Source organism: Carassius auratus, chromosome 6, assembly GCF_003368295.1.
Source record: "Carassius auratus strain Wakin chromosome 6, ASM336829v1, whole genome shotgun sequence".
In the NCBI taxonomy this organism is placed as follows: domain Eukaryota; kingdom Metazoa; phylum Chordata; class Actinopteri; order Cypriniformes; family Cyprinidae; genus Carassius; species Carassius auratus.
In genome coordinates, this window is record NC_039248.1 from 18,698,954 (window position 1) to 18,724,906 (window position 25,953).

General features: G+C 36.8%; 1 protein-coding gene across 6 annotated transcripts in view; it reads right to left on the reverse strand.

Moving 5' to 3' along the window:
* Window positions 1-136: 136 nt before the first annotated feature.
* pex5la (peroxisomal biogenesis factor 5-like a) overlaps window positions 137-25,953 on the reverse strand; it is a 71,295-nt gene continuing 45,478 nt past the window's right edge. For 2 of the 6 annotated variants that reach the window (XM_026264451.1, XM_026264457.1), the window contains exons 3-14: window positions 19,961-20,155; window positions 19,536-19,656; window positions 19,338-19,431; window positions 19,084-19,113; window positions 16,664-16,759; window positions 9,468-9,584; window positions 9,004-9,186; window positions 7,993-8,063; window positions 5,611-5,817; window positions 4,369-4,534; window positions 3,598-3,755; window positions 137-3,025 (exon numbers count right to left, since the gene is read on the reverse strand). In XM_026264451.1, coding sequence (XP_026120236.1) covers window positions 2,824-3,025; window positions 3,598-3,755; window positions 4,369-4,534; window positions 5,611-5,817; window positions 7,993-8,063; window positions 9,004-9,186; window positions 9,468-9,584; window positions 16,664-16,759; window positions 19,084-19,113; window positions 19,338-19,431; window positions 19,536-19,656; window positions 19,961-20,155 — 1,640 coding nt within the window. In that variant the 3' untranslated portion in view covers window positions 137-2,823. The remainder of the gene's footprint in view (window positions 3,026-3,597; window positions 3,756-4,368; window positions 4,535-5,610; window positions 5,818-7,992; window positions 8,064-9,003; window positions 9,187-9,467; window positions 9,585-16,663; window positions 16,760-19,083; window positions 19,114-19,337; window positions 19,432-19,535; window positions 19,657-19,960; window positions 20,156-25,953) is intronic. The other 4 variants (XM_026264471.1, XM_026264463.1, XM_026264442.1 and 1 more) reach the window with 4 other exon arrangements.

Here is a 25,953-nt window from a genome sequence, read left to right on the forward strand (position 1 = left end):
GAAAGTTTGCATGTACAAATTCTGAAACAAAGCTCTGAATGATGCATAATATATATTTGATTCTAACTCTAAAGGCTTTAGTAAATCTGGCTATTGCAATCGTATTATAAGTGACTATAAAGGTCTTGTTGAGATTAATCACTGCATTTGTAGATATTTTACAGTTAATATGCCATATTCTTCAGATCAATATATATTTTGAAATGCAAAATATAGTGAATATAGTTATATAGAAGTCATAGAAATGAAGGGTATAGATTAAAATAGGCATGTCAAGGTCATGCATATAAATAAATCTACAGCATTCAAAAATAAGTAAATTCGGCATGCGGTCATACATCAGGAGTACTTCAGGAGCATGAATTCATCTAGACAGTCACACCTGAGATTGTACAAAGTTCTAGAAAACTGGAGGTTAGGCCTCAGGCGTGAGAGAATCTACAGTATCTACTGTAACATTCAGCTACAAAGCACAAGCCTGTTCTAACTGTATCGATGAACATATACAAGACTTTCCAAATAGGCTCAGATACAGAGTAATAAAAGAAAAACATAGAGCAGTAATTAAATAAATATAGTAACAATTAAAAACACTTTATAATGGGTGCTTGAATGGCTTTGCATGCTTTTTCATTGATATAGATTGTTTTTTTTTTTTTTTTAATAAATGATTGCGCTAGATGGGAATAATAAAAATATGATGCTACAAATAAAAGCTCATCTGGATTAGGGAGCCTTTTTAAATAAGAACCATTGCTTGGGCTATGTCTAAATTAATCCAGATACATAAGAAAATTGCTTTTTTGTTGCACTGGCATTTTCCAATAGTTTCAATTTCTCAGTAAAACGTCGAAGAAAAACAAACTTGATAGTTCACCCCAAAATAAAAATACTGACTCGAAAGAAGAAATTCAGAGGAGTGTAACCAAATGGTTGACGGTAGCCACTGGCTTACATAATATGGGAAAAAATACTGTGGAAGTCAATGGCTACCGGCAGCTGTTTGGTTACAAATTTTCTTTGAAATATCTTCTTTTGTGTTCAATAGTAAGAAGGAAGCTCAAATAGGTTTGGAACAACATGAGGGTGAGTAAATGTTAACAGAATTTTATTTTGGGAAGAACAATCCCTTTAAATCATCTTAATATGCATGCATAACTAAGCTGATGTGTTTCAGCGAGACCACATATATAGTATATCATTCTATAGCTATTCTTCTTGCACAATCATTTTCTTAGCAAAATACATCACCACTTAATGGTTTGTCCAGGCTACACTCAATTGCTATTCCATTTATGGCGTCTCAACTGTCCTTATGATCAGCTGCAGGACAGCAATTGTGAGTAAATTTGTATTTTTGCAGTAATTTAATATCAAGATTATATTTCACATTTCACATTGCCATGGGAAAAGTTTTATTCCACAAATTTACGTGCCATTTTTGTAAATAGTGATTATCATCAGAATGTTGTAAAATCTATTTTCACAGAACAAAAACAGCACCTCAGGGGACGAAATGCCAGAATGTTGAGAAAAAGACATTTTCAAATGTATCTGGATTAATGTGGGTAGGTTTAAAGGGATACTCCACCCCAAAATGAAATTTTGTCATTAATCACTTACCCCCATGTAGTTCCAGACCTGTAAAAGCGTTGTTTGTCTTCGGAACACAATTTAAGATATTTTGGATGAAAACCGGGAGGCTTGTGATCTTAGGAAAGACATGGTGGAAATGTTCCTTTTGGGGTGGCGTATCCCTTTAAATACAATAAACCATCTACAGGGGATTATCAGATCTTCTACCTTCTACCTCCTGGTTTACACCTTAAAACACAAAAAGTGATAAAGCAAGTACAGCTTTCTGGGACTTTGGGCTTTTCTTCTGCTTACGGCTAAATGAAAAAAAAAATATATTTGCATAGCATTTTAAAACGTAGGACTTTTATGCAACATTAAGCACTTGCGACTTCACACTGATGAGCAAAATAAAACATCATGCAAGCTGGAGATGAACCATAACAAGTAATATGAGAAAAACAACAATATTACTTTATAGATCTGTGAAACTCACAAATAGTTTGGCTTATATTTTGGGCAGTTTCTTGTCGTCCCGTCAATCCCAGGCTTAAAACTGTGGCAAAAGGGGCAGTGCATCGAATTTTGTGAAATAATCAGCGTAACTTTTCAAAGACGTGGTATGTTTCACAAATAGATCTTGATGGAAAACAGACTTCTACATCAAGAGGTCAAAGTATGGCAAGGAATGGCTTTTATCTGGTCTCATATCGATAACATCTCAATTATTTATTTTACATGCAAGATAAGTAAGGCTTTTTAGTCTGGTCTGCAAGCTTCAGGAAATAAAGGGGATGATGCAGCAGAGATCAGGTGAGGAGTGTCCAGGGTTGAACTAAGTGCCTTTTAAATCTATAAGAACCCCACCATCTCAAATAAAGAGTGCAATCGAACCAATACATGAAGTATACGCAGTACAGTACATCTAATCAAGTCATCAAGCTTATGTTGTTCTTGCACATTTATAGTCTGCGTTCCTCTCGTCAATCGTGGTGTCCTCTGATTCCCACTGTTACATTGCAGGTCTGGCTGATATTTTCTCTAAGGCATACTTGTACAATCTTCACCCGGCATTGTGCTCTTTAGGTTAATCGTAAACTGATGTGCAAATCTAGTAAAATAGTATCATTCAGCACTCAGTTCTCAGGAATGTAAAGGTGCTCTGCGAAAACAAAGGTTGCTCTTCTGACAAAGTTCTTCTCGTAAAGGACTTTGGATTATTTGCCATGGTTAAAGGGGTATCCTCGCTCACATATCCAGGTTAAACGCTTTCATGAGTAAGTCCAGGTCTCCTATGTTAGCAGCTTGAAAGAGCTCCGGCTGGTCCAGCATGGACAGCGCTATCCGCAGGGCCGCCCAGATGTTTCCAGACATGACCTGGTGCGAAAGCTGCCGACTCCTGCTCTTCCTCTGCAGGCTAAGAGCCGTCAGGAAATTACTGGCTGCCTCCCTGAAATAAATAAACAAATAATTCAATAAAAAGGGTGTCTTTACAAATACGGGCACTTATCTATCTATCTATCTATCTATCTATCTATCTATCTATCTATCTATCTATCTATCTATCTATCTATCTATCTATCTATCTATCTATCTATCTATCTATCTATCTGTTGACATGATTACATGGCTTGTGCAAATCTATAACTTTCAAACTTCAGGCTCATCTACATCATAATTAATAATTATTTTATAATGGAGTTTCTTATTTTAAAGATTAAAAAGCTAAGTTTGGGCTAAGAGTAAAATAATAAAATATGCATAAATCTGAACACATAAATCTAAACTCTTGAAGGCATTTAATGTGGCCCTCATAACAAACAAAAAAACCTCTTTAAAAAACCAACCCCTGGGACACAAACGTACCGGCAGTTGAAGAAACACCCATAAATCAAGGAATAAATGTTTCCTTATTATGCCGCATTTATTCCACCAGAACCTCAGGGTCAAAGTATTTAAACCAAAAGTTGGGGGATACATTTTCCATAATTTTCAGGCCAAGCCCAGCTCTCTGTCACAAACCTGTGAGCGCCCATGTTAATGCAGCTGATGCCGAGGTTGTAACGTGAGCGGATGAAGCCGGGCTGGAGCTCCAGGGCTCTGGTATAGGCCTCCACAGCCTCCTCGCTGCGATCTCCATTAGCCAGCGTCGCCCCCAGCCGATTCCACAGCAGGTAGTCCTGTACACACCAACGGCAAGAAGAATCCCCTCTGGCTCAGTGTCATGGATCAAAATAATTATCTCTCTGTGCTTCAAAGATTATGCAGTTACATCTGACTGATTTTTAATACCATTAAGATATGATCAGCTCTCTTTGTTTTAGGGATCAAATATGACCTTTAAGTACAGTGACACTGCGTAAAACAGAGGTACAAAGAAGTTGCCTTGTTCCTAATGTCACAAGAAGCATGATATCAGAGTTTCCCTTCTACTCTGCCATTATCCTTCATCGCATTCACGCTCTGAGCCCCCCAGCAGGCAAGCAGACATTACCAAGTCAAGCAGATGGGGAGGATTTTCGATTGAGTGTAAATGCAGTCTACACAGGGGGACAGAATTTGGCTTAGCAAGCATCAATCGTCGACAAGGTGACCCACAGGGTTCTGGAGTCAGCGCTCATGAATGGCAAAGCTCCCCTCAAGTTTCAAATGAACGGTTTCAAAGATTTCAGAGACACTTTTTAAGCCTCGGTGACTTTTTCCTCCCTCTCTCCTTTGCCCTTTGCCTTTAGGGAGCGTTTCTGTGTGATTTAGCCCCAGTTTGTCAGTCGAGTACACTGAGAAGGGATTTACCTCCGGCCGCACTGACAGCGCTGCGTTGAAGGCTTCCACTGCTTTGTTGAACTCGGAGCTGAGGTTATACAGCACTCCCAACCCTGTCTGCAGGTCTGGGTCGATCGTGTCCGAGTTGTGCTGGGCAGCTTCCAGGTACAGCTCCTTCACCTCGGGCAGCAGAGGGCTGGAGATAAAAAAAGGGAGAGAGCGCAGAGACTCAGAGGCTTTGTCCTTCAGGGACGTCCCTACCAGAAACACCATCAAAAGGTGTCATTTAATAGCTAAGAAAAAAGGAAAGTGGCTCTCTAGAGAGAGATTTAAGTTGTTGGTCCCAAAAATATTCCATTTAGGAGGGATTGAAGTGCTACATGCACGAGAAAGTAGGGATTTTTGCAACATGGAGTGCAGTTGTAAACCTGTCACTTTAGCAAGGTGACCAGACGAGCCACTTATCAGGGACATGTTCTACACAGGGTTTCCAAATTGACTTAAAATGACCAGGTTTTGAAACCACGAAAGCGATTCAAAAGCATGGAGATGCTCTATAGCTCTCGTGCTACTTTGATGTCATACGATCGATTGTCGCAGCGCAAACACCCAACACCTGATTATTTTAGACAATTTAGAAATAATGTGCAGAACGTGTTCCCGGGAAGCGCCATGTCACAAAAAAATTTTTGTTTAGAAAATAGTTAAAATAAATGACCATCATCCTCTTCACGTGACAGTGAAATTTTGAGGTCTCTGTGTACAATTACAAAGGATTGCAGGGCATTTTTTTTCATATAAATTACTTATTTTTTTTAAAGTTTGATGTAGAAAAATGTTTTATTGTTGGATGTTTTAGAATAAAAAAGTACTTTTTTAACTTTTTTAATTTAAACGGAGTGGAGTTTAGGAAGGGATTAATGGGGGTTGGGATAAAAATGTGTGCATACAAACACTGCAAATATATGCACAATAATAGTTTATTGTTTAATTGTTTATCAAAGATGCAACAAATGATATATTCTGCTATGACACATGTTTGAACACGATGGGGACTGACATCATGCATCCGCTAATAAAATACTTTTTTTTGGTCTAAAGTAATTGCAAAAATGGCCAAAACTTGAAGCCAGTTCTAAATTGGTTAGCATAATTTGATTATACAATGTTTTGTTTCTACAGTAATGAAATGTATCAATTTTGACTTAAATCCGCCATTTTGGGGGCTGCTGTATATTTCTTTTATGGCACTGGATTTATTTGTAACCATACCAGCCCACTGCGGAAGGGTAGGAGGGTCTCCGTGAACCAGGTGAGGCCTGCAGGTGTGTGCGGCTCTTCAGAAGTTGCTTGTATTTGGGGTTGTGCCTTATCCAGCTCAACAGCGCCTCACACGCTTCCTGCCTCATGCCTGTGTTGGTCAGGCTCACTGCCAGGGCCATGAGGGCCTGGAGGTTGTTGGGGTGGAGCTCCAGACACCTGCACGCACATACAACACGGAAGCATCTAAAGAACCGCTGCTTTTGATGGACACTAATTAGCTGTCTGCCAACATAATGAGAGGCAGATGCTTCCTGATTAGTGCTGGTTTTAATTCATGGGTGAATACTTGTGTCATCTTGTGTGTCTGCACGGAGACCATCTAAACATATTTCATAAAACCAAAATAAATCATTTGCTCAGTTTATGATGGAAGTCACGTTCCCTGTTTTATTAGTGTAAGAAAAAAAACAGAGTGGCTGACATCTGGATATTGTTTTTAACTGGCTACAAAAGATTCAAAGAATAAAAATGGAAATGTAACGATGCCAAATAAAAGCCTTTGACTAGGTTGTCTTAAAAACATTTCTCTTGCTGTCCATTAAAACAAAAGCAGTGCACATTACTAATGATGTATCTGCAACATCCATCAGAAATTTCAGTTCTAATCTGATCTGATCTAATCAGATTTGGATAAAAGTATACTCACCCCCTCCCAACCCTTTTGCAAAAATAAGATGCCGGCTTTGTCCCAGTTCCCATGCTGACACTATGTACTGAAAAGAGTACTTCAATATTACCTAGGAGTACGTTTTGTGGGACACACCACTATAGGCAAATTCCAGTCTGCATTTTTGGACCTCTGAACGTCAAAAGGAAGTAATTTCACCAATTATGATCACATGAACCTGAGGTTAGTTTATTTTTAACGCATTTCAGTTTTGGATTTAAACACATTTATATCTAACACCAAGGACGCTACATTAAATCATTCAAAAGTAACAGTCAAGGCATTTACGTTATATACAATTTTTTTTATTTCAAACAAAAGCTGTCCAAAAACAGTCGAAAAAGACAAGTTTTGCTTCCTAACTTCACTATGATGTGGAAGAGTTTTATTGCAATTCTGCACTATTTCTGCTCTACTAGTTCTAATCTTGGATTCTATTTAAGACGAACAGGATGTGAACTGCAGCAACTGTGTGGTCCAACCACAGATAATACACCATTTTAAAATGACATCTCAAATTAGGTTAGATAATATCTGAGAGGCAGACATGATAAAAGCACTCTATTCAAAAGTGATACGGATACACGGTACCAAAACACAGCTTTGAGTGTCATTGGTGATTAACACACATAGATTGGAGTTTTCACCCCGGTCGCTCAGAGGAACATTGTATGAAATTATGGCTGGCTGTTCTATCCAAAATGAATGTAATCTCCCAAAGGCCTCTGTGCTTATGAAATGCAATTTTAATTGGATCACCAGGTTATTACAGTAGCTCTTTATCTAAAGCAGGAGAGGGCACAGCAGAGAGCTTCGTCTCATTTGGTGTCACAGACAACCGCACGGATGTGTCCGACTCAAGGCCTTCTTCAATTTGAATGGTCGTTTATATTGCTTATACCATTTCTGTTCTGAATGGGGATAATATTAATATTTGGATTCGCAATAAACAAAGACATTTTTAACTTCAATCCATTGCTTACTCTAGCCATAATATTGTTTTCTCCAGTAAAAAAAAAGTAATCTCGTCCAAATCAGGAGAGAAATATGCACATATAAAGCAAAAACGGTCCAAAACAGCTCTAAACAAATATGTTAGTAGATTTTGATGTGAGAGAACAACAGGGGATGGACTTTCTCACTGGAGGAAACACTATTATTTTACAATTAGAAGTGACATTTAAAGTCGATACACCTTTATGTCTAGTTTATTACAAACACACAGCTTTTGACTTCACAGGACATTAATTGATAGACCGGAGTTGTGCGGATTACTTACAATTATTCTGATGGTTTAATCAGATGTTTGAACTCTCATTCTGACGGCACCCATTCACTGCAGCGGATCCATTGGTGAGCAAGTGATGTAATGTTACATTTCTCCAAATCAGTTCTGATCAAGAAACAAGCTCATCTACAACTTGGATGACCTGAAGGTGAGTATATTTTCATCTAATTGTAATTTTGGGGTGAACTATTTCTTTAACCTTAATCTTGACTTGACATTGATGGAACAATCATCAACGATACATCCAGTACTAGTACAAAGCAATCCTGTCTAACTCTGCGTTGGCTTTATTTTTGCCATAAACACATTTGACTTCGTGAGCCAATCATTCTGTGTAAATCATTTGCATATGATTCATGCAGGGATACTTCCTTACCTCTGGAGGGAGACAATTGCTGCCTGCTCATTCTCATTCTCTGCTTGCGTGGTACCCAGCACCAGCCAAGCCTGAAAAGAAAATAGGTATTGAACAATGAGCATTGGGGTTATCACCTTGACTCCGGCGAGGAGCTTCTATTGTGCGCGAGCTACAGTGCTAACCTGGGGGAAATGATTCATTCTCAAAGGCCTGCGGCTCAGACATAGGACACAATGCTAGTGAGGAACTGAATGGGTTTGTGTTGCTATTTCTTGAAGATGATGAATCATTGGATGTAGTATATTGCTAGGAAAATATTTAAAGTTAAGGATGTTGATTCAAGTATCATTAATTATCTGGCTGAATATTTATGCTACGATTCCACAATGAACCATTTGTGGGGTTATGAACACTGAGTAAGACTAATTATTAGAAGATAAGCTTGTTCACTTTGTGTAAGAGGAAACTGCATTTCAAAACCCTAAGGCCACAATTTGTGAATACAATGGAAAGTTTATTAATGAGCCGTATTTATAGAATATTTTAACATGGTTGGCTGCATTCTTAATGTACAAAGAATATACTGAAACATACTTATGATATAAGCAAAATCTCCCCCAAATCGCCACTTGCTTTGTAATATCATCTGTTAAAAGTCAGCTTTTTTGGAGACACAATCATTTAGAGGTGGGGTAATTCCAGGAGAAGAGGGATAATCCTCTCTGGGATCTAACTGAAGTATTACATCATTAAATCGTCTGGGGAAAAAAAGGGAACCTTACTCAGTTACCGGAGTGTTAATGGCTCGCCATCAGTCACTGTCAAGTACAATGTCTAATACAGAGCTCTCACTGAAAATTAGTGAGAACATAGAACCCCCTGCCTTGGCTAATCATGCCATGATCTGTAAAATGTTCAGTGTGGGCAAGAACGTACCTAACTGCTTATCACTGTATGGAAAGGTATGACGGTAGTCTGATTGGCAGAACATGTTTTCAAGCTGTGCAGGTGTTGATTTGATGAAAGTACCTGGCCGACTGCTGTTGTTTTATCAGTCCACTCGCTCACCTCCGAATCCTGAGGATCCTGCAGTACAGCTGCTTCCAGAAGAAGTACAGCGTTAGGCAGGTCGCCCTCTCTGGACTTGCGTAACCCCTCCTCAAATGCATTTGGCCAGTCTTTGAAAGGGTTATCTGTGTGGAAGTAGTACCCCTGAGGAAGAAATAATGGACATAATTAAGTAGTCCAAAATTTATGAGGATTTTAATAAAAACATTTAAAAAAATAAAAAAATAAAAAATTGTGAAGATTTTACATAATGTAATAATAATAATAATAGTAATAATAATAATAATAATAATAAATTAGCTATTATTAAATAATAATAATAATTATTATTATTATTAGTAGTAGTATTAATATTGTTGTTATCATTATCACAATTTTAAATGAATATTTGTTTAAATTATTTGCTCGAATTGTTTCTCCTTTACCTTCTCATGAGGAGACACATTAGAGGGAATCTGTGGTCGATCGTTCTCTGTTAGCCAGTTCCTGCGAGCGAGCTCTTCCCACTCTGCCTGCATCTTATCCCAAAACTCGGTGTCTGACTGAAAGGGATTGGAGAAATGAGTCAGAAAAAATAGCTATGCTGTAAAAAATAGCTTCTACAAATAAGAAATAAATGTTGGCACTATGTTATGTATGAAAACAGTTCTCCTAGCATATAAAAAAAGTTTTACTATTTTTTAATACATAAAGGTTATATAGATATTTTTTTATTTAACTAATTGTGTAATATTCATATAAGGAGAGCTTAAATAACTGAGTAAACCTTTTAAATTTATCACAAAAATCAATATTAACAGTGGATATAATCAATCTAATGAGCAGGAACGTCACAAAACGGTTAATTGTATAGATATAGATTAAAGTGTCTGTTAAATGAACAAATGTAAACATTATACTGGTGTTAACTCAGATACTAAAACACCAATTTGTACTCCAAATTCGTTCATTTACAGAACTTTTATTTAGACAACTAGGATGCTTAAATGCAACCAGCCATCAAAACTGTTACATATTTAGTTTGCTATAGTTTCAGTTTTGTTGTTGTTTTTGTTCTTTTTTCCACAGTGTCCAGAAGAGCACTTCGTAGCGAAAATGTGTTTTCTGCCTCCGCAACATCAAGCTCTGGGTAAATCTTAGTCTTTAGTGGAGTCTCTGCAGGTGTGCCACTCTCATGAATGCCTTCAAATCTGTATCAACATGCCTCTGAACTCTCTGTGCTCTGCAATCTGAATAATGAATCACCGTGCATGAATATTGATGGCAAGAGGAGACTTACACAGCCACGCAAGCAATCATTCAGCTCTTAGCCATCTAGGACATTTGCAAATCTCATTTAAGGGTTTGATTAATCAAAAAAAATTACTTGCTCATAGCATTAGTCAGCGAACTGAGCGCACCGAAACACTTTGATTTGATGCAGAAGGACAAAATGTTTGGAAAATTAGGTTAAAATGTAAAAAAACAATACTATGTCTTTACTTGAAAGCTTAAAACCTCATACATCACTGCCATGTGTTATAAAATCAAAAGTCACCAACCAATCGATATAGGTCACGAGTCCCAGTATCCCTTCATTATGCCTCATATTCACTTATAAAAGCACAGCTATCTGCTTTTCAAAAGCCTTTGTGGCACGATTGCCTCAGAGATTGTATTTATGATGAGGGTTTTCAAAGAATGTTGTGCGACTGAAAGATGATGAGATGTTATTTTGTTCAATGACACATCTTTTGTTGAGGAGATAAATGGCCCTCCGTGTTTTATGATGGGCAACAGCTTCACTAAGTGGCCAATTACGGTAATTGGATGACCCACCCCCTCTTTCCCCCCAACAGCTCAGCACAGAGAGAGTCCAACTAGTCAAAGGTCAAAGTTGAAGACTCATTATCTCTCATCCAGAGAAAGACGGCTTGACTGAACTTTTTAATAGCCAGAAAATTTGCGTTAAGGACATACTTCACAGCACACATCTTCACTGAACACATCAAAGATATTTTCTTGAATCCAGATTGAATCCAGTTTCTAAATCACAGAGCACTCTTAACTGTAACAACATAAAATTTGTTAAAAAAAGACATTCACTCACCCTCAAGTGATTTCAACTTACTTTGAGCACAAAAGTTTAATTTTTGAAGAATATCCGAAATGACAACAAAGCACCATAAAAACAAAAAATATTTTTTCTTCTTCTTCTTTTTTTTTTTTTTTTTTTACTGAAATAAAGCTGAAATAAATTGGAAGTAGAATTACGTGAAGAACTTAGAAAAATGAAACTAAAACAAATATGTTTAAAGGGGTCATATGACGATGCTAAAATAAATAGATAATTTTCCACATACTGTGCATCATTGATGCTCTTCTCTGCTCTGCCTTTCTGAAACGCATCAATTTTTTACAAAGCTCATCCTTCTGAAATGTGAGGTGTGCTGTGATTGGCCAGTTATCCAGTGCATTGTGATTGGTTGAATACCTCAAGGGTGAAATTGAAATGTTAAGCCCCTTACTATATTTGGAAACACACAGCATCTCCACGACTTGACAACATACTGCAGCAAGTAAATTAAAGCTTTTTTTAAATATTAAGAAACACTATATTGAGCACAATATTTTCCAAATCTTTTGAGCTTGATAACTTTGTCTAAGGAACATTCTCAAAACGTAAGTTGTTTTTCATCGAAAATCATTAATAGTTATTCATGTATGTAGTGAGGTCTGACTCATGAACTGTTCTTTTGAATCAGATTCTTTCAATTAAATGGTTCTTATCTCGTTCACAAGGCCAGGGGATGATTTTAAAAAGTTAGTCATCTAATTTGTTTTCTTCATGGTCAAAACTTTTTAAACCCATTCACAAAATAGTAGATTGGTCCAATTTGAATAAGAAAAGTAAGACGGATTAACTAACTCTTGGCTAACTGCTAATTAGTCAAACTGGTGATTAAGACACAATCTTAAAGAGGTGATAACATGATCAATCAAAATTCCTTTGATCTTTCGACATGCAAGTGGTCAATGTGCTATAAAAACAATCTGTATGTTTCAGAACTCAAAACTTTCTGGTTAGTCTAAAAACAGCTTATATTAAAGCCAATCTGCCAAAATTTTATGACGTAATAGTGTGGTTAAACACCGCCTCTGCAGAAGGAGAACAATGCCTGCTTCTACATCACTGCCTATTTAGCCCCACCCACTGATTCACGCAAGTAGGTAAATAACAAGAGCAGCAAAACTTTCTTTTAAATGAAGTGCTAGACTGCATAAGTAAGAACATGGTCCTTTGATCACTTCATTTTACCACGGATTCATTTACAGACAAGACACAATTCAATGCAGGATTACTGGATCCGAAGTGTAAGTAACTGTTATTGATCGTTTGATATGTACTGAGTATTTATGTTTTTAACCCAAATCACAGCAGAGTCCATCTATGAAGGATCTAGGCTGTCAAACATACACAACACAAAGTGGGTATTTACTTCCAAGTCTACAATCTGCCACGGCTGATGAGAAGAGTCAAAACAGTAATGAAAATAGCCTTTTACTTCTAAATGATGATGTTTTTTTTGTATTAAAATCTTCATAACATTATAAATGGACCTCAGAGAACAGTGCAATATAATAAAAAGGCAGTTCATGACCCCTTTAACATAGTGGTTATGTTTATGCAGCTGGCCCCAGTTTTTCACCAATCTTGAAAGCATTTTGAAAGCTCTAGTCACAATTAAATGTAACTGCATGGAAAAGAGTGAATTCGTTTTTTGAAAAAAATAAAATAAAAGAGTTTTGGAGTGAACGATTCCTTTATCAACTTTGGTCACCTATTTTTGTGCAAAGCACCTTGTCTGTTTCTAAAAATACCTGCTTTGTTGTAATATATGTCACAAACACTGAAAAAGATCCATGAAAAATAACAAGTGTTGTGTTATCACAACCCTGAAGGAGCTCAGAAAAAAGCATTCCTGAACACCCCTGACATTATGTGTCATTAAAGACTGGCATCTTTCCTTTAGCGTTTTCTTTTTACCTCAACTTCATTGTTCGTCCCTTGAGAGAGATTGTGGGATACAGCTTTATAAGCGTAAGAAAGGATGGATGTTGTCAGGAGCTCAGTAGGCCATGTCAGAGGCTTTAACTGGTACACTGACAGCTCCAAAGGGGGTCAGTGCTCGGTCTTCCTCATTTTCCAAAAGACACACATGATCAAGGTCATGCTGTTCCACTGGGGTGAGAAAGTCTTTTTTAATTGGTATTTGTTTCTGATATAGAATGCCCTTTGGTTCACAAGTCTGGGACCTTTATTTCTATTTGGATGGTACACAAAAGCCTACTAGCTAAACTCTATTGGGACATGCTTTATCCTGGAAAAATATTTCTCAATTAGTATTATTGTGTTATTTTCCCGTAAAAATTGTAACTTTTAAATTTAGAAGCAAAACTGCATAAGATATAATTTTTAGAACATAATATATCTCAAATTAAGTGTATTCTTTTAAAAAATTGGCACATATTTCTTTTTTTAGGCATACGTCTAACAGGTAAAGAGTAAATGCTCATCAAATACAATTGTTAGATTGGAGAAGAATAACTTTACACATTCAAACAGAACAGTATATAAGAGATATGGACCAAAGTCTGAAAAAAGAAGAAAGTTGGGTTGCAAATAATTATTTGAACTCAAATCAAAGACTCTTTAACAGAGGAGCAAGGGAATATATAATATATATTCATAATTACTAACTAAAAGAGAGCAAGGGTCAGCTCATAATTAGAATAATAAAAACCCCTAAGACATACGTGACAAACAATTAATAAGCTTGAGCATGACAGTCATACATAAAAGTCTACAAATTCCAGTGAGGCTTCTATTAAACTTTTGAGCAAAAACTTCTGACAGTTTAGCATATATGAGTCAATAAATCACATGTAAATCAATGCAGTTCATACTTATGAATTAATATGCATCTTATTTACTTAACTAAATAATGCCTAAAGACAGAAATGATCAAGTAACTGCATTACTGTACTGCTACTTCAGTAGCTGTAACATTTTTCTCCCAAAAGCATGAATTTTCTGTCTGGGAGTTTGGTTTGCTGAGCATATAAAAAAGAATTGACAAGCTGTCAAGTCCTGCTGTTAAAAACCGATCCCTGTCATTTTGCATTATCTGAAACATATCCTGACCTACATGTTAGGAGATGGAAAGGAACAGAAGATGGATTTTGAATAAACATATATGTGTTCCTGTAAATCCAAAGCCTATTGTTGATCATTCTGTTCTTATATTGGAAAACAAATGCTATTATTGGTTTGAAGTGAGAAATCCAGGTATTATACATCATTTATACATAATTTCATCATGACAGATGCTGTTATTGCAGCATAAATCCCTCCATTTAACACACCTTTGTGTAATATTTGGCCCTGACCAGCACAGAGTCACCCGAAAGCCTGTGTTCACCACTCGCTGTCCGCCTGTTTCTAAATAGAGCAGCATAATTTCAGATGCATTCTGTTTCCTGCATCCCAACATCTTCCTCTAAGACTGCGGGGCGTAAAATGTATTTTCCATCTATCTTGCATCTTTATTCACTGCTCAGTAAGTAGCCCAGCCCGACGTTTCCCCATTTCAATTCATTTTAGGCTCCAAGATATTTCTTCATTCAGGACATCAACAAATGAAAATGATTGGAAACTACTGTAGCCTCACTGTCCCAGAAAGTAGCTTTCTGGATAATTCAAGACTCTGTTCAGCTTATAATCATATTAAATATATGCAGTTACTTATGGGGGGCTGGAGGCAGAAGAGCAGCTCTCAGAGTGCAGGCCAATGTTCCCGTAATGATCGAAACTCAAGGATAGTGCAATCGATCAACCCTCCATTTGTTCCCATTGCAGCCTTGAGAATCACTACTTACTGTACACAAAGTCCCGCCCCTCTCAGCCCTCTTTCAAACCAAATACTGTCTCAGTCTTGTAGTTGTAATGGGCACTGTTTTGCCAGCTACAAATAGGCAGTACAACCAGTGATTCTGTGCACAGCACAAATTCTGCATTGAGTGGTTCTTCGTACTGCAAGTACTGCTCTCACTTTTAGATGAGCCCTTCCTCTTTCTCCTCCATTATTCATCCGTTCTTACAGATCCCCCATCTTTTTGCCCTTAGCACTCTACCTCTGAAACACATGTAATACAATAGCTAGCTTCTTACAAGTGCAACAGCAGACACTCATCAGAACAACATAAACTATTAAGCAGTGAGAACTCTTAACATAGTACATTTTAATGAAAGTACATTGTAATGAAAGATTTAAACATTTTATTTGTAGGTTTTGGTTACTATGTTGTGCATTTGACTGAAAAAAATAAATAAAATGCATTTTCAAAGACTCTTATCCAAAGCAAAATGCGAAAAAATATGATATTAATTTTAGGTTTTATATATAAAACAATGTTGTTGTTTTTTGGTTGAATGAGAGATATTGTGTCTAAATGTTTTTCCCCCCTTGAGTGACAGGCCTTAGAGTAATTTCTTCCAATGCATCAGTGGTTGTGATCACTGAAGCACAGGAACTGATGTCAGATAGCAGGGTCTCCAGCTGAATTAGCCCATATCTAGTTTCTGTAAGTACAATAACGTCTCCTCTGCCACCTGATGCTGCACGACTGGCCTATTTTCTTTTCTCAGTGAGCGATGGAAAGTTATTAATTGGTTCAACTTATTCCATGAGTAACAGTGATGACATTATAATCAATCAATTATTGAGGGAGGCTAATTAGCATCACATTGTACTTGTGACAGCAAGCGGTTTCCAATCGTCCAAAGCCACAGAAGTAAGGCTTTAGTAAGTAACTTTAACAAAGGGTGCACCTAGATAAGTTTCTTGCATTTTTTTTAAAGGTAAAATATATTAACCATCTCAGTTTATGGGGATAGTTAATCTAAAATGACAATTCTGTCATCTTTTCCTCACCCTCACCTTTTCTTTTGTGGAGCATAAAAGAAGATATTTTGAATAATGTTGAAAACCAAACCATTTTGTTAACCATCGACTTCCTTTGTATGGATTTATGATGCACAGAAGAAAGAAAGTCATTCAAGTGAAGGTAAGTAAATGATAACACAATGTATATTTTCGTTCAGCGAAATATACAAGAAAGCCATTTTTATTAACTGGATGATGGTTCTGGCTAATGTGACACAAGTTTATATCGGCTCCAGTTCACACAGTTTTTTTGTATATTTAAATACATTTCACAGAGTTCCACAGATTCTTTCCAAACTGAACACAGAAAAAATGTCAAATATCTGTAGATTCAATTAGGGTCTGTCAATAAGTTGATAAGGAAATGGAAATGCTATTTACATCAAATGGAAATCATGGTAGATATTGTTTGAATCAAGTATAAATATCAACAAATAGTGGCAGCTGCTATTTAAGTGTTTATTCTAAAGTACAAATGTCTGAGTAATGAAGGGTGACGTTAGTGGGAAGAAAATGACTGTCAACAAAGTTGGATTTATGTACTCTGTGTAAACAAAATGCATATTAATGCCCATTAAATATGACCATTAAGTTTTGATGCTTAGAGATATTTTTAAAGGAGACTTTTGGCTTACCTCCACTGCTGCCTTAGCTCTCTCAAACTCTTCCTCCAGAGACTGGTTTCTGGACAGGAGGGTGCTACCCCACCTTTGGTCTTTGCTCAAACGGCCCTGTCAGACACACGCACACAGAGCAGGAGTCAGAGAACGTGCTCAGCCATCTCTCAGTCACTCTTTGACAGGAGAAAAGGCCCTGCCCTTGCCAACCCCTGATTGCAGAGGCAAGGGGAAATACCAGCGTTTGCAGCACAGGGTCTTCTTGTTATCCTTCCTTCCCTCTTTTTCTTTCTCACTTTCACTCCCTTTTGAGGTCCTGCTGTCCACACCTAATGTTCTCACATTCAAAATGGCTCAGGCCTGTCTTTTCATGCACAGCGCGTTGGCCTCACACATTTTTCTCAATATGCAAATCTGAAAATAGCATGGCAGGAGACCTTTGCTCAGCATGAATCGTCAAATATGCACCAGTTTCAACACTGTACACCTGAAGACATGCTTCACATGCGGCAAAGCCATTCATTTTGACTACACTGCTGTGTGTGTAAACCACACAGCAACGGAAAACAAGCTTACTGCAAAATAAAACACTACAGAAAGATCTCAAGGGTTTTATTTTCTCAGAGTCATAAAGGCTTCATCTGGATGGGTTTCAAATTTAGAGGGTGACATATGGGCATAACAAACATTTGGAGGCTTTTGTTTAGATTTGATGGCTTAAGAGACTATAAACAACTACACTATTTTTGTTAAAGGAATAGACATTCAAAAAATGAAAATTGGCTGAAAATGTACTCACAGCCCCAGTTTTCATTCAACTAGGTTATCAAGGGGCTGTCAATCAATTAAAATGGTTAAACTAATTGCATGACATGCCAATTGTTTCACTGCATTTAATATTTCAGTATATCTTCTATCTAGCTGTCTTCAAAGTGGTTCAATGATGGAAAAAAATCCTTATTACAAAATTAATGTACTGGCCAGGGGGAATTATTAATTGTGCTACTTTTTAATTGCATTAAAAAATATGATCACACTAAATGCACATATAAGATTGACAGCCAGAGTTGTTGTGTTTTCAGTGATAATAATGTTGTGTTTTTGGTGCTCCTTAAACTTTAAAGTTGCTTGTCATTTTAATGAATAATGTAATCATAGAGTTACCCTTTAAAATTCACCCTCTGTATGTAGCTTTGTATCTTGTTCTTAGGTCATTCTAAATGTCAAGTGCTGAGCTATCAATGGAAAACTTCCATTTCCCCAATTCAATTCTCAGCATAACAAAGCCTTCCAGGCAGACTGAATCAAAGGAATAGGATGAAGTATTTGCCACCTGCCTCATTGGATATTAATCAATTACCAAGGTTACCAAGTTAAACGGATTTCATACAGGAGGCTATAATGGAGGCCTCAAAAAGGACAATTGGTCTTGCTTCATTGTGCTGGTGCAGCTCTGTATAATTACATTTAATGTGCCCTGTCAGACCCTGTGTCAGTGCAACAATTACCTTTAACATTACACATTCCATTTCCACTGCCACTCATGGCTGGAAGACAATTTGAGCTCCATGTTTTTAGAACCATGCAGTTCACATATACTGATTGCTCCATCATGACTAGTCTTAACAAATGTAAGACAAATGAATCTGTACTCCATATATAAGCTTTATGTATATAAGGGTCAATGGGATATAAGAGTGTAAAGAAACATTAATCATATCTATATATTTTTAAAATATGAGTTTTGAAGCTTTAAAATAAAATTTCAAAGTGATTTTTTTAAAAACTGATATTATGAATTATTAATTAATGACTCTAACATTCATTTTTTCATTTTTTATTAATACTTTAATTTAGCAAGTACGTAGACTGAAGTAATGGCTACTTTGCCATCACATTAAAAATTTCCATTTGAAATATAATAATAAAGAAAGCAGTTATTTTAAATTGTAATAATATTTAACAATCTTACTGTATTTTTGATCAAGTAAATGTAGCCTGGGTGAGCATATGAGATAAAACATTAAAAAAAAAATTTTACTGACACCAAACATTTGATCTTTAGTGTATTGATACATTTTTGGGGAGTCACCACATGACTTTTTACAACCTGACTATAAATTTAATGAGCAAATCAAAGGCACTAGTGGCTGGTCAATAATTAATTTGATAATTATCTAATCATGATAGATAGCAATACAACAGATCTGCATGCTTCACTGAGGGGAGAAGCGTGTAACATTTGTACCCTGTAGCACCACAAGAAATTTCAAACTGTGACCTGTCACGAGGGCGCCACTTCAGTTCATTACTTGCCATGAAGTATTGACAAAAATGTTTGGTCTTTTTTACATTGAATTTGGTGGTGATGCTGTTGCCATGGTGCAAATGCATAGACCATTCAGCGATTCATACAAAGAGTGCACAGAGAGGCTTACATGTCTTCCACTAATATATTGCCTGTTGAGCTGAAAATAAAGAATTCTAGACGTTAGCACAGAATGTTCCACAATGTACTGAGTGGCTACAAAAACAAACCATTCACAGGTTCAAGTGTATGGACTTACAATAATATGATAAAACTACAACAAGTGGGACACGCGGGAAATAACGTGAAAGCCACTAACACATGCACAGATGAACATGACTCATAAACATGGTGGTGATAAGTGTTGCTCTGTGTTGCACTTACTTGAGTTACTGGCACGGCTTCTGCCTCTACTTTATTACTGACCTCCAGGGAGTTCCTGGGGGCAGTGTCTAGCTGAGTCTTGCAATCCATCGACCTGGGGTTATATCATAAGAAATTGATGTGAAAAAAATGTATTCATATCTTTTAGATATCCAGAAAGTGTGTGTTTTCATACTAATTTTTAGAGCAGCAACTTACCACACAAATTCACCAGAATTTTTTGATGAACGTCTTCTCTCAAGCTTCCACTTTCTGCTACTATTTCGCTCCGGGTGTGGGTTGAGTTCTTCCCATTTGTCCAAAGAAGATGGAACTGCTACTGTAAACAAAATGAGGCCATGCTGTATGACAGAGATATATTATCATACTGCAACCCAAGTAAAACACAAAGGAACACCATAGTTTGAAGAATTTGTAATATGCACATATCGGAGAGGGCAACTACATAACAATATGCAAATGTTTTTTTTGTTTACTGAAAAATCTTTTCGTTACGGAACTTGTTCGGTTCATGTAATGAAAAAACAATTTAATTTGTGTAACCATCTAATTTCCCTTGACTGATTTCCGGGAGTGCTTCTCGGTATAACAGCCTTTAGCTTTAGCTGTCTGACCCTTAATACCTGAGTCCAGTGAAATCTTTTCAGGTGTACGGGAACAGGGTGTACTCTGTTCAACATCCACTTGTATCAGCTCTGTTTCATCGGGCTTCTTCCTGTATGATGTGCCCTTAGTAGAAAGAGGGCTCTTCCTGTCTTTGCTGTGTCTTCTCTCACCAGGCTCACTCAGATCCAGCAGGTCCAGAGAGGAGGAGAGTACTGGACATAGCAAAAAGAAAATAAATAAATCTACTTTTATTTATCTTTATTCTCCAGGAGTGTGAGGTACATCCCCTGGTCAATGCCAATTTTTGAGTATAAGTTACCTTAGAAAACTACTAGAGCAAAAGTAAAAAAAAAAAAAAGTTATGATGGTCTCAAATTGAGTGAAGGTTGGCAGCTTATTTCACCACAGAGGAGAGTTAAGGTTCTGGAAAACAACATTAGCCTATGTCTCATTGTCAAGGAACGTCTATGTGCCATTTGCTCACTGACTGTAAATAGGGGGATAGAATAAATGCTTAAAGGAATAATTCACCCAGAAATTAAAATTCTGTCATTAATTACTCACCTTTGTGTTGTTCCAGACTAGGGATGTTCATTTCGGATATTTTTCCTAACTGACAACAGATGCTCGCTAACTGATTATTAAATAAATTCAATGCACACAGACTGAAGTAGTTTAAGTCTTTGGTTCTTTTAACTGTGATGATTTTGATTCACATTTAACAAAAACCCTCAACAAATTAGAATATGGTGACATGCCAATCGGCTAATCAACCCAAAACACCTGCAAAGGTTTCCTGAGCCTTAAAAAAATTGTCTCTTAGTTTGGTTCACTAGGCTACACAATCATGGGGAAGACTGCTGATGTGACAGTTGTGCAGAAGACAATCACTGACACCCTTCACAAAGAGGGTAAGCCACAAACATTCATTGCCAAAGAAGCTGGCTGTTGTTCTGAGTGCTGTATCCAAACATGTTAACAGAAAGTTGAGTGGAAGGAAAAAGTGTGGAATAAAGATATGCACAACCAACTGAGAGAAAAACAGCCTTATGAGGACTGTCAAGCAAAATCAATTCAAGAATTTGAGTGAACTTCACAAGGAATGGACTGAGGCTGGGGTCAAGGCATCAAGAGCCACCATACACAGAAGTGTCAAGGAATTTGCTGAACCACAGTCAGTGTCAGAGATGTCTTACCTGGGCTAAGGAGAAACTGGACTGCTGCCAAGTGGTCCAAAGTCCTCTTTTCAGATGAGAGTAAGTTTTGTATTTCATTTGGAAACCAAGGTCATTGAGTCTGGAGGAAGGGTGGAGAAGTTCATAGCCCAAGTTGCATGAAATCCAGTGTTAAATTTCCACAGTCTGTGAAGATTTGGTTTGCAATGTCATCTGCTGGTGTTGGTCCATTGTGTTTTTTGAAAACCAAAGTCACTGCACCCGGAGAACTGGAGAACTTCATGCTTCCTTCTGCTGACCAGCTTTTTGAAGATGCTGATTTCATTTTCCAGCAGGACTTGGCACCTGCCCACACTGCCAAAAGCACCAAAATTTGGTTGAATGACCATGGTGTTGGTGTGCTTGACTGGCCAGCAAACTCACCAGACCTGAACCCCATAGAGAATATATTGGGTAATGTCAAGAGGAAAATGAGAAACAAGAGACCAAAAAATGCAGAAGAGCTGAAGGCCACTGTCAGAGAAACCTGGGCTTCCATACCACTTCAACAGTGCCACTGATCACCTCCATGCCTCGCCGAATTGTGGCAGTAATTAAAGCAAAAGGAGCCCCTATCAAGTATGAAGATGTACAGTAAATTAAAAAACCCTCCAGAAGGCCAACAATTCACAAAAAAAACAACACTTTTTTGGTCTTATGAAGTATTCTAATTTGTTGAGAGTGAATTGGTGGGTTTTTGTTCAATTTAAGCCCAAATCATCACAATTAAAAGAACTAAAGACTTAAACTACTTCAGTCTGTGTGCATTTAATTTATTTAACACACGAGTTTCACAATTTGAGTTGATTTACTGAAATAAATGAACTTTTCCCCAACATTCTAATTCATTGAGATGCACCTGTATTTTAGCATTCAAATACATCACAAATACAGAAACATTTGATTTTGTATCGAATGAGAGAACCCAAAGCTGGTTTCAATGTCACTTTAGACTAAATGAATTCATTTTGGCTTGTCGTTTTTAGCTTCTTATATTTTGAATTCTTGTTCTTTTATAAATAGGCTACAGTTAAATTGAAACGATTTGTTGTGGGGTGAGGAGAACTAAAATAGCCTAGCTAGGTTTATAGTGTTTATTATAATGTTTGTAAAAATTTCATGTTGGCAGTAGGCCTATTTGAAATAATAAAATGCAATTTATACACAACTTGGTTTTTTCTCTCTAAAAAACACTATTTTTTAAATATGCTTAGCAAATTTTAAACATGCGGCAAATAAATTACTCGGTTATCATTTAACCGGTTAAACCGGTAAGATGATCGTTCATATTTGGAACTCAAATTTCGATATTTTTTATGAAATCCGAGAGCTCTCTGGCCCTGCAAAGACAATAACAAAACTACAATGTTCAAGGCTCAGAAAGGTAGTAAGGGCATCATTTAAAATAGTGTGACATCAGTGGTTCAGCCTTCAGGGTTAGTTCACCCAAAAAAGATTTACTCACTCTCAAGCCATCCTATATGTATGACTTTCTTCTTTCAGATTAATCCAATCAGAGTAATATAAAAAATGTCCTGGCTCTTCCAAACTTTATAATGGCAGTGGGTGTGTGTTTTCGTTTAACAGTCCAAAATAAGTCCAATAAAGCGCATCTATCCATAGTAAAACATGCCTCACATCGCCCTGGGGGGTGAATAAAGGTATCCTGTAGCAAATTGATGTTTTTTTTTTTTTGTAAGAAAAATATCCATATCTAAAACATTATAAAACATTATGTTTTCACTATCTCTCGCTACCTGTTGTACACAGAAGCCGTTCTGCCCGTATGATGTAGGACCTATGGGTAGCACATGCATTGGTCTCCAAAGAACCAATGTTTGTTTACAGGAGTAAACAAAGCAAATTTTCCTCTTGGCTTGTATTGAAATCCTCCAACATTTTTCTTTACAAAGCCTAATTTTGTACTTCTAATTCGAGACCGATGTTTTGTTTTGCTCTCTCCTCTGCTCTTCCGCATACGTCCTACGTCATCCACCAGAAAGGCACTCTTGAAAGTTACAGAAAGTTACAGATTACTGTTTATAATGCTTTAAATAAGAATATTTGTCTTACAAAAACACATCACTTCATTACATGAGGCCTTTATTCACCTCCCAGAGCTATGTGAGGCACATTTTTATTATGGATGGAAGCTCTTTTTGGACTTCTTTTGAACTATTGAATGAAAACTCCCACCCACTGCCATAGTAAATCTTGGAAGGGTCAGAACATTTTTTAATATAACTCCAGTTAGATTCATCTTAAAAAAGAAATTCATATACACCTCGGATGCCTTGAGGGTAAGTAAATCACAAGCTAATTTTCATTTTTGGGTGAGCTACAGAGGAACGCACACATGTGTTGTGGTACTCTCGTGAATCCACGTTGAAGACTGACACAGAAAAGAAGAAATTATTGCTTTCGCTTTCATGATTTAGTAAGACTGCATTTACAGTACACCAGAAATTAACTGTACCAGAGTTTGCATGAATCATACCCCAGACCACTCCGACTTTTGTATGGCTCGCAGGTGCACACCCGAGTTCAGAAAACAATGTTCACATTATCCAAACAAACTGAACTCTGATATCAAACAAACCTGGGTTTGCACCAGTAGTGCTAGTGTGAAAGCATCAAAATCCTCTGGTCCCACTTATCCATCTCCAACAGATTTTAAAAAAGCATTAACATTTGAGAGCTACTGTCATGAACTGAGGTGAGCTAGCAAGTTTTTGCTCAGTTTCGAATGAACACATCAGCTAAAAGACAAGTGTTTAAAGGAAAGAAAAAATCCAGAATAACACTTCCTAGCTTAGTTATTGCTCTGGGCACTTATCTACCTGCTTGGTCACAGCAATAAAAGAGAGCAGGCAGTTCCGACAGCTCAAGGGGCAGTGTCAAATAATCTTTGATGTTGCATGTTCCTCTCCAAGAGAACAAAGAGTGTTTGATATAGTGTGTATATATCTATATATATCTATATATATGCACAGTTCATCAAGAACACTGTCTACAGAACACTTTGTTCTGCTGCAGAGGATGAAGGTTTGAGAAGAATGTGTTCATTCAATATTCAGAGGGAATATATTCAACTTTCTGATTAGGTGAGATTAAAGCATAAAACTTTAGATGGTTGAACCCCCCATATGTGAACTTTAAGAACAGACGCTCCCGACATATTCTACAGCTTCTACCCCCTTCCTGTTGCCCTTCTGGCTTGCAGAACAGAGTTCTTCATAACCAGGTGGTAGAAAAAATATCCATGCAGGTCAGTACTGCAGAATCCAACATTGAGGATGCTTGATCCAAGCCTTGAGGGCTTGACAGCATACCTTCTGAAAACGGCACAAACATCAGAGCAGAAAACCAGGTTACCACCACATGCTTTTGTCTCTCCCGACCACACAACGATCAGCCTGGACACCAACATTTTTTAAATCTTCTAAAGCTCTTTACTTTGTAACCTCAGACATCAATGTGATCAAAAAAATTCACAATCATTGCATTCACATGTACAAAAAAAAAAACTCTGATAACTGATAACTGGTTCAATGACAAGTATGTCTTCTATAAAGAAAAGGAAGAAAAAATGTTCTAGGAAGTTCTCAGAAATGTACTCATGCATTCATGTTGGTTTTGAAAAAATATGTATATATTTAATAACAAATAATACATTATTTTTCTTTCACCTTGAAGATGTGTTTATTTTTTCATAAAACTGAATGTAATGTTGCTGACTCAACTATCAAAAATCTCTATATATAATATAAAACAAAAAAATATATATATATATATAAAAAAAAATCAAAATCTCATCAAAAAACCTGACAGACAGATACTGTGTTAACATGACATTTAGAAATCATACACTTTTTCTCTGGTTTTGATGTCAAAATGATACAGCAGATAATCATTTGTGCATAGAATAAGCTGTCAAGCCTTTGGTAATTGTGATATATGAGTAAAAATATATATATTTAGGTGTTTAGGTGTCAGTCTTACACAATGTTAGCTTATTATTATTATTGTTATTTAATTAATTAAATGACTTTACAGTTTGTACTTTGTAGATGTAATTAAAGTTTTGTGGTTTAACATACGTCTTGTTTGGAATCTCATAAGCTGTCTTAAAGAAAGAAGTATGGGAGTCCTGACACCTTGATAACATGATAGTCTGAAGATTCTGAAACCAAAGCAAGTCCTGATTTTTTTATTACTAAAATGAAAAATGAATCAAAAGCTCACTCGGGAGAATCTGCCAGAGAATAATAATTGAATTCAGAGGTGTTCCTTCTAAAGATTAGAGCAGTTCGCATTAAAGACCAGAATATAAATTTCTATAATCAGCTCCATTCCTTTTACAGACAGAAACTGCTTTAAAAAGCCTGGTGTTTCTCTAATCATTTAAATTCTTCTTACATTTTTAGCAAAAGAATTGAGTTTAATTAAGCATAAAAAGTATACAATCATATTAATAAACATTATGCAAAAAATATTTAGAGCGATGCCAACAAGAAACTACAGTATGACTTCAATGCAGTGTTTACATGGCACTTGACTCTGGCTTCACATTTCATGTCAGGCATACTCCACTACACATAAATCAATAACTGACACTTTCACCATTTGGTTGATGGACTGAAAAACTTTCATAATATGAAGTAAGTATTTTGTGACATTTTGATTGCAGAAAGTTCTGCCTGGTAATTTCTAAACCTCAATTCACATAACGTTCAAAAGGCACAGTAATTAACAGACTGCTGCAATTACAAGCAATCCAAAGATCCTCCAAACAT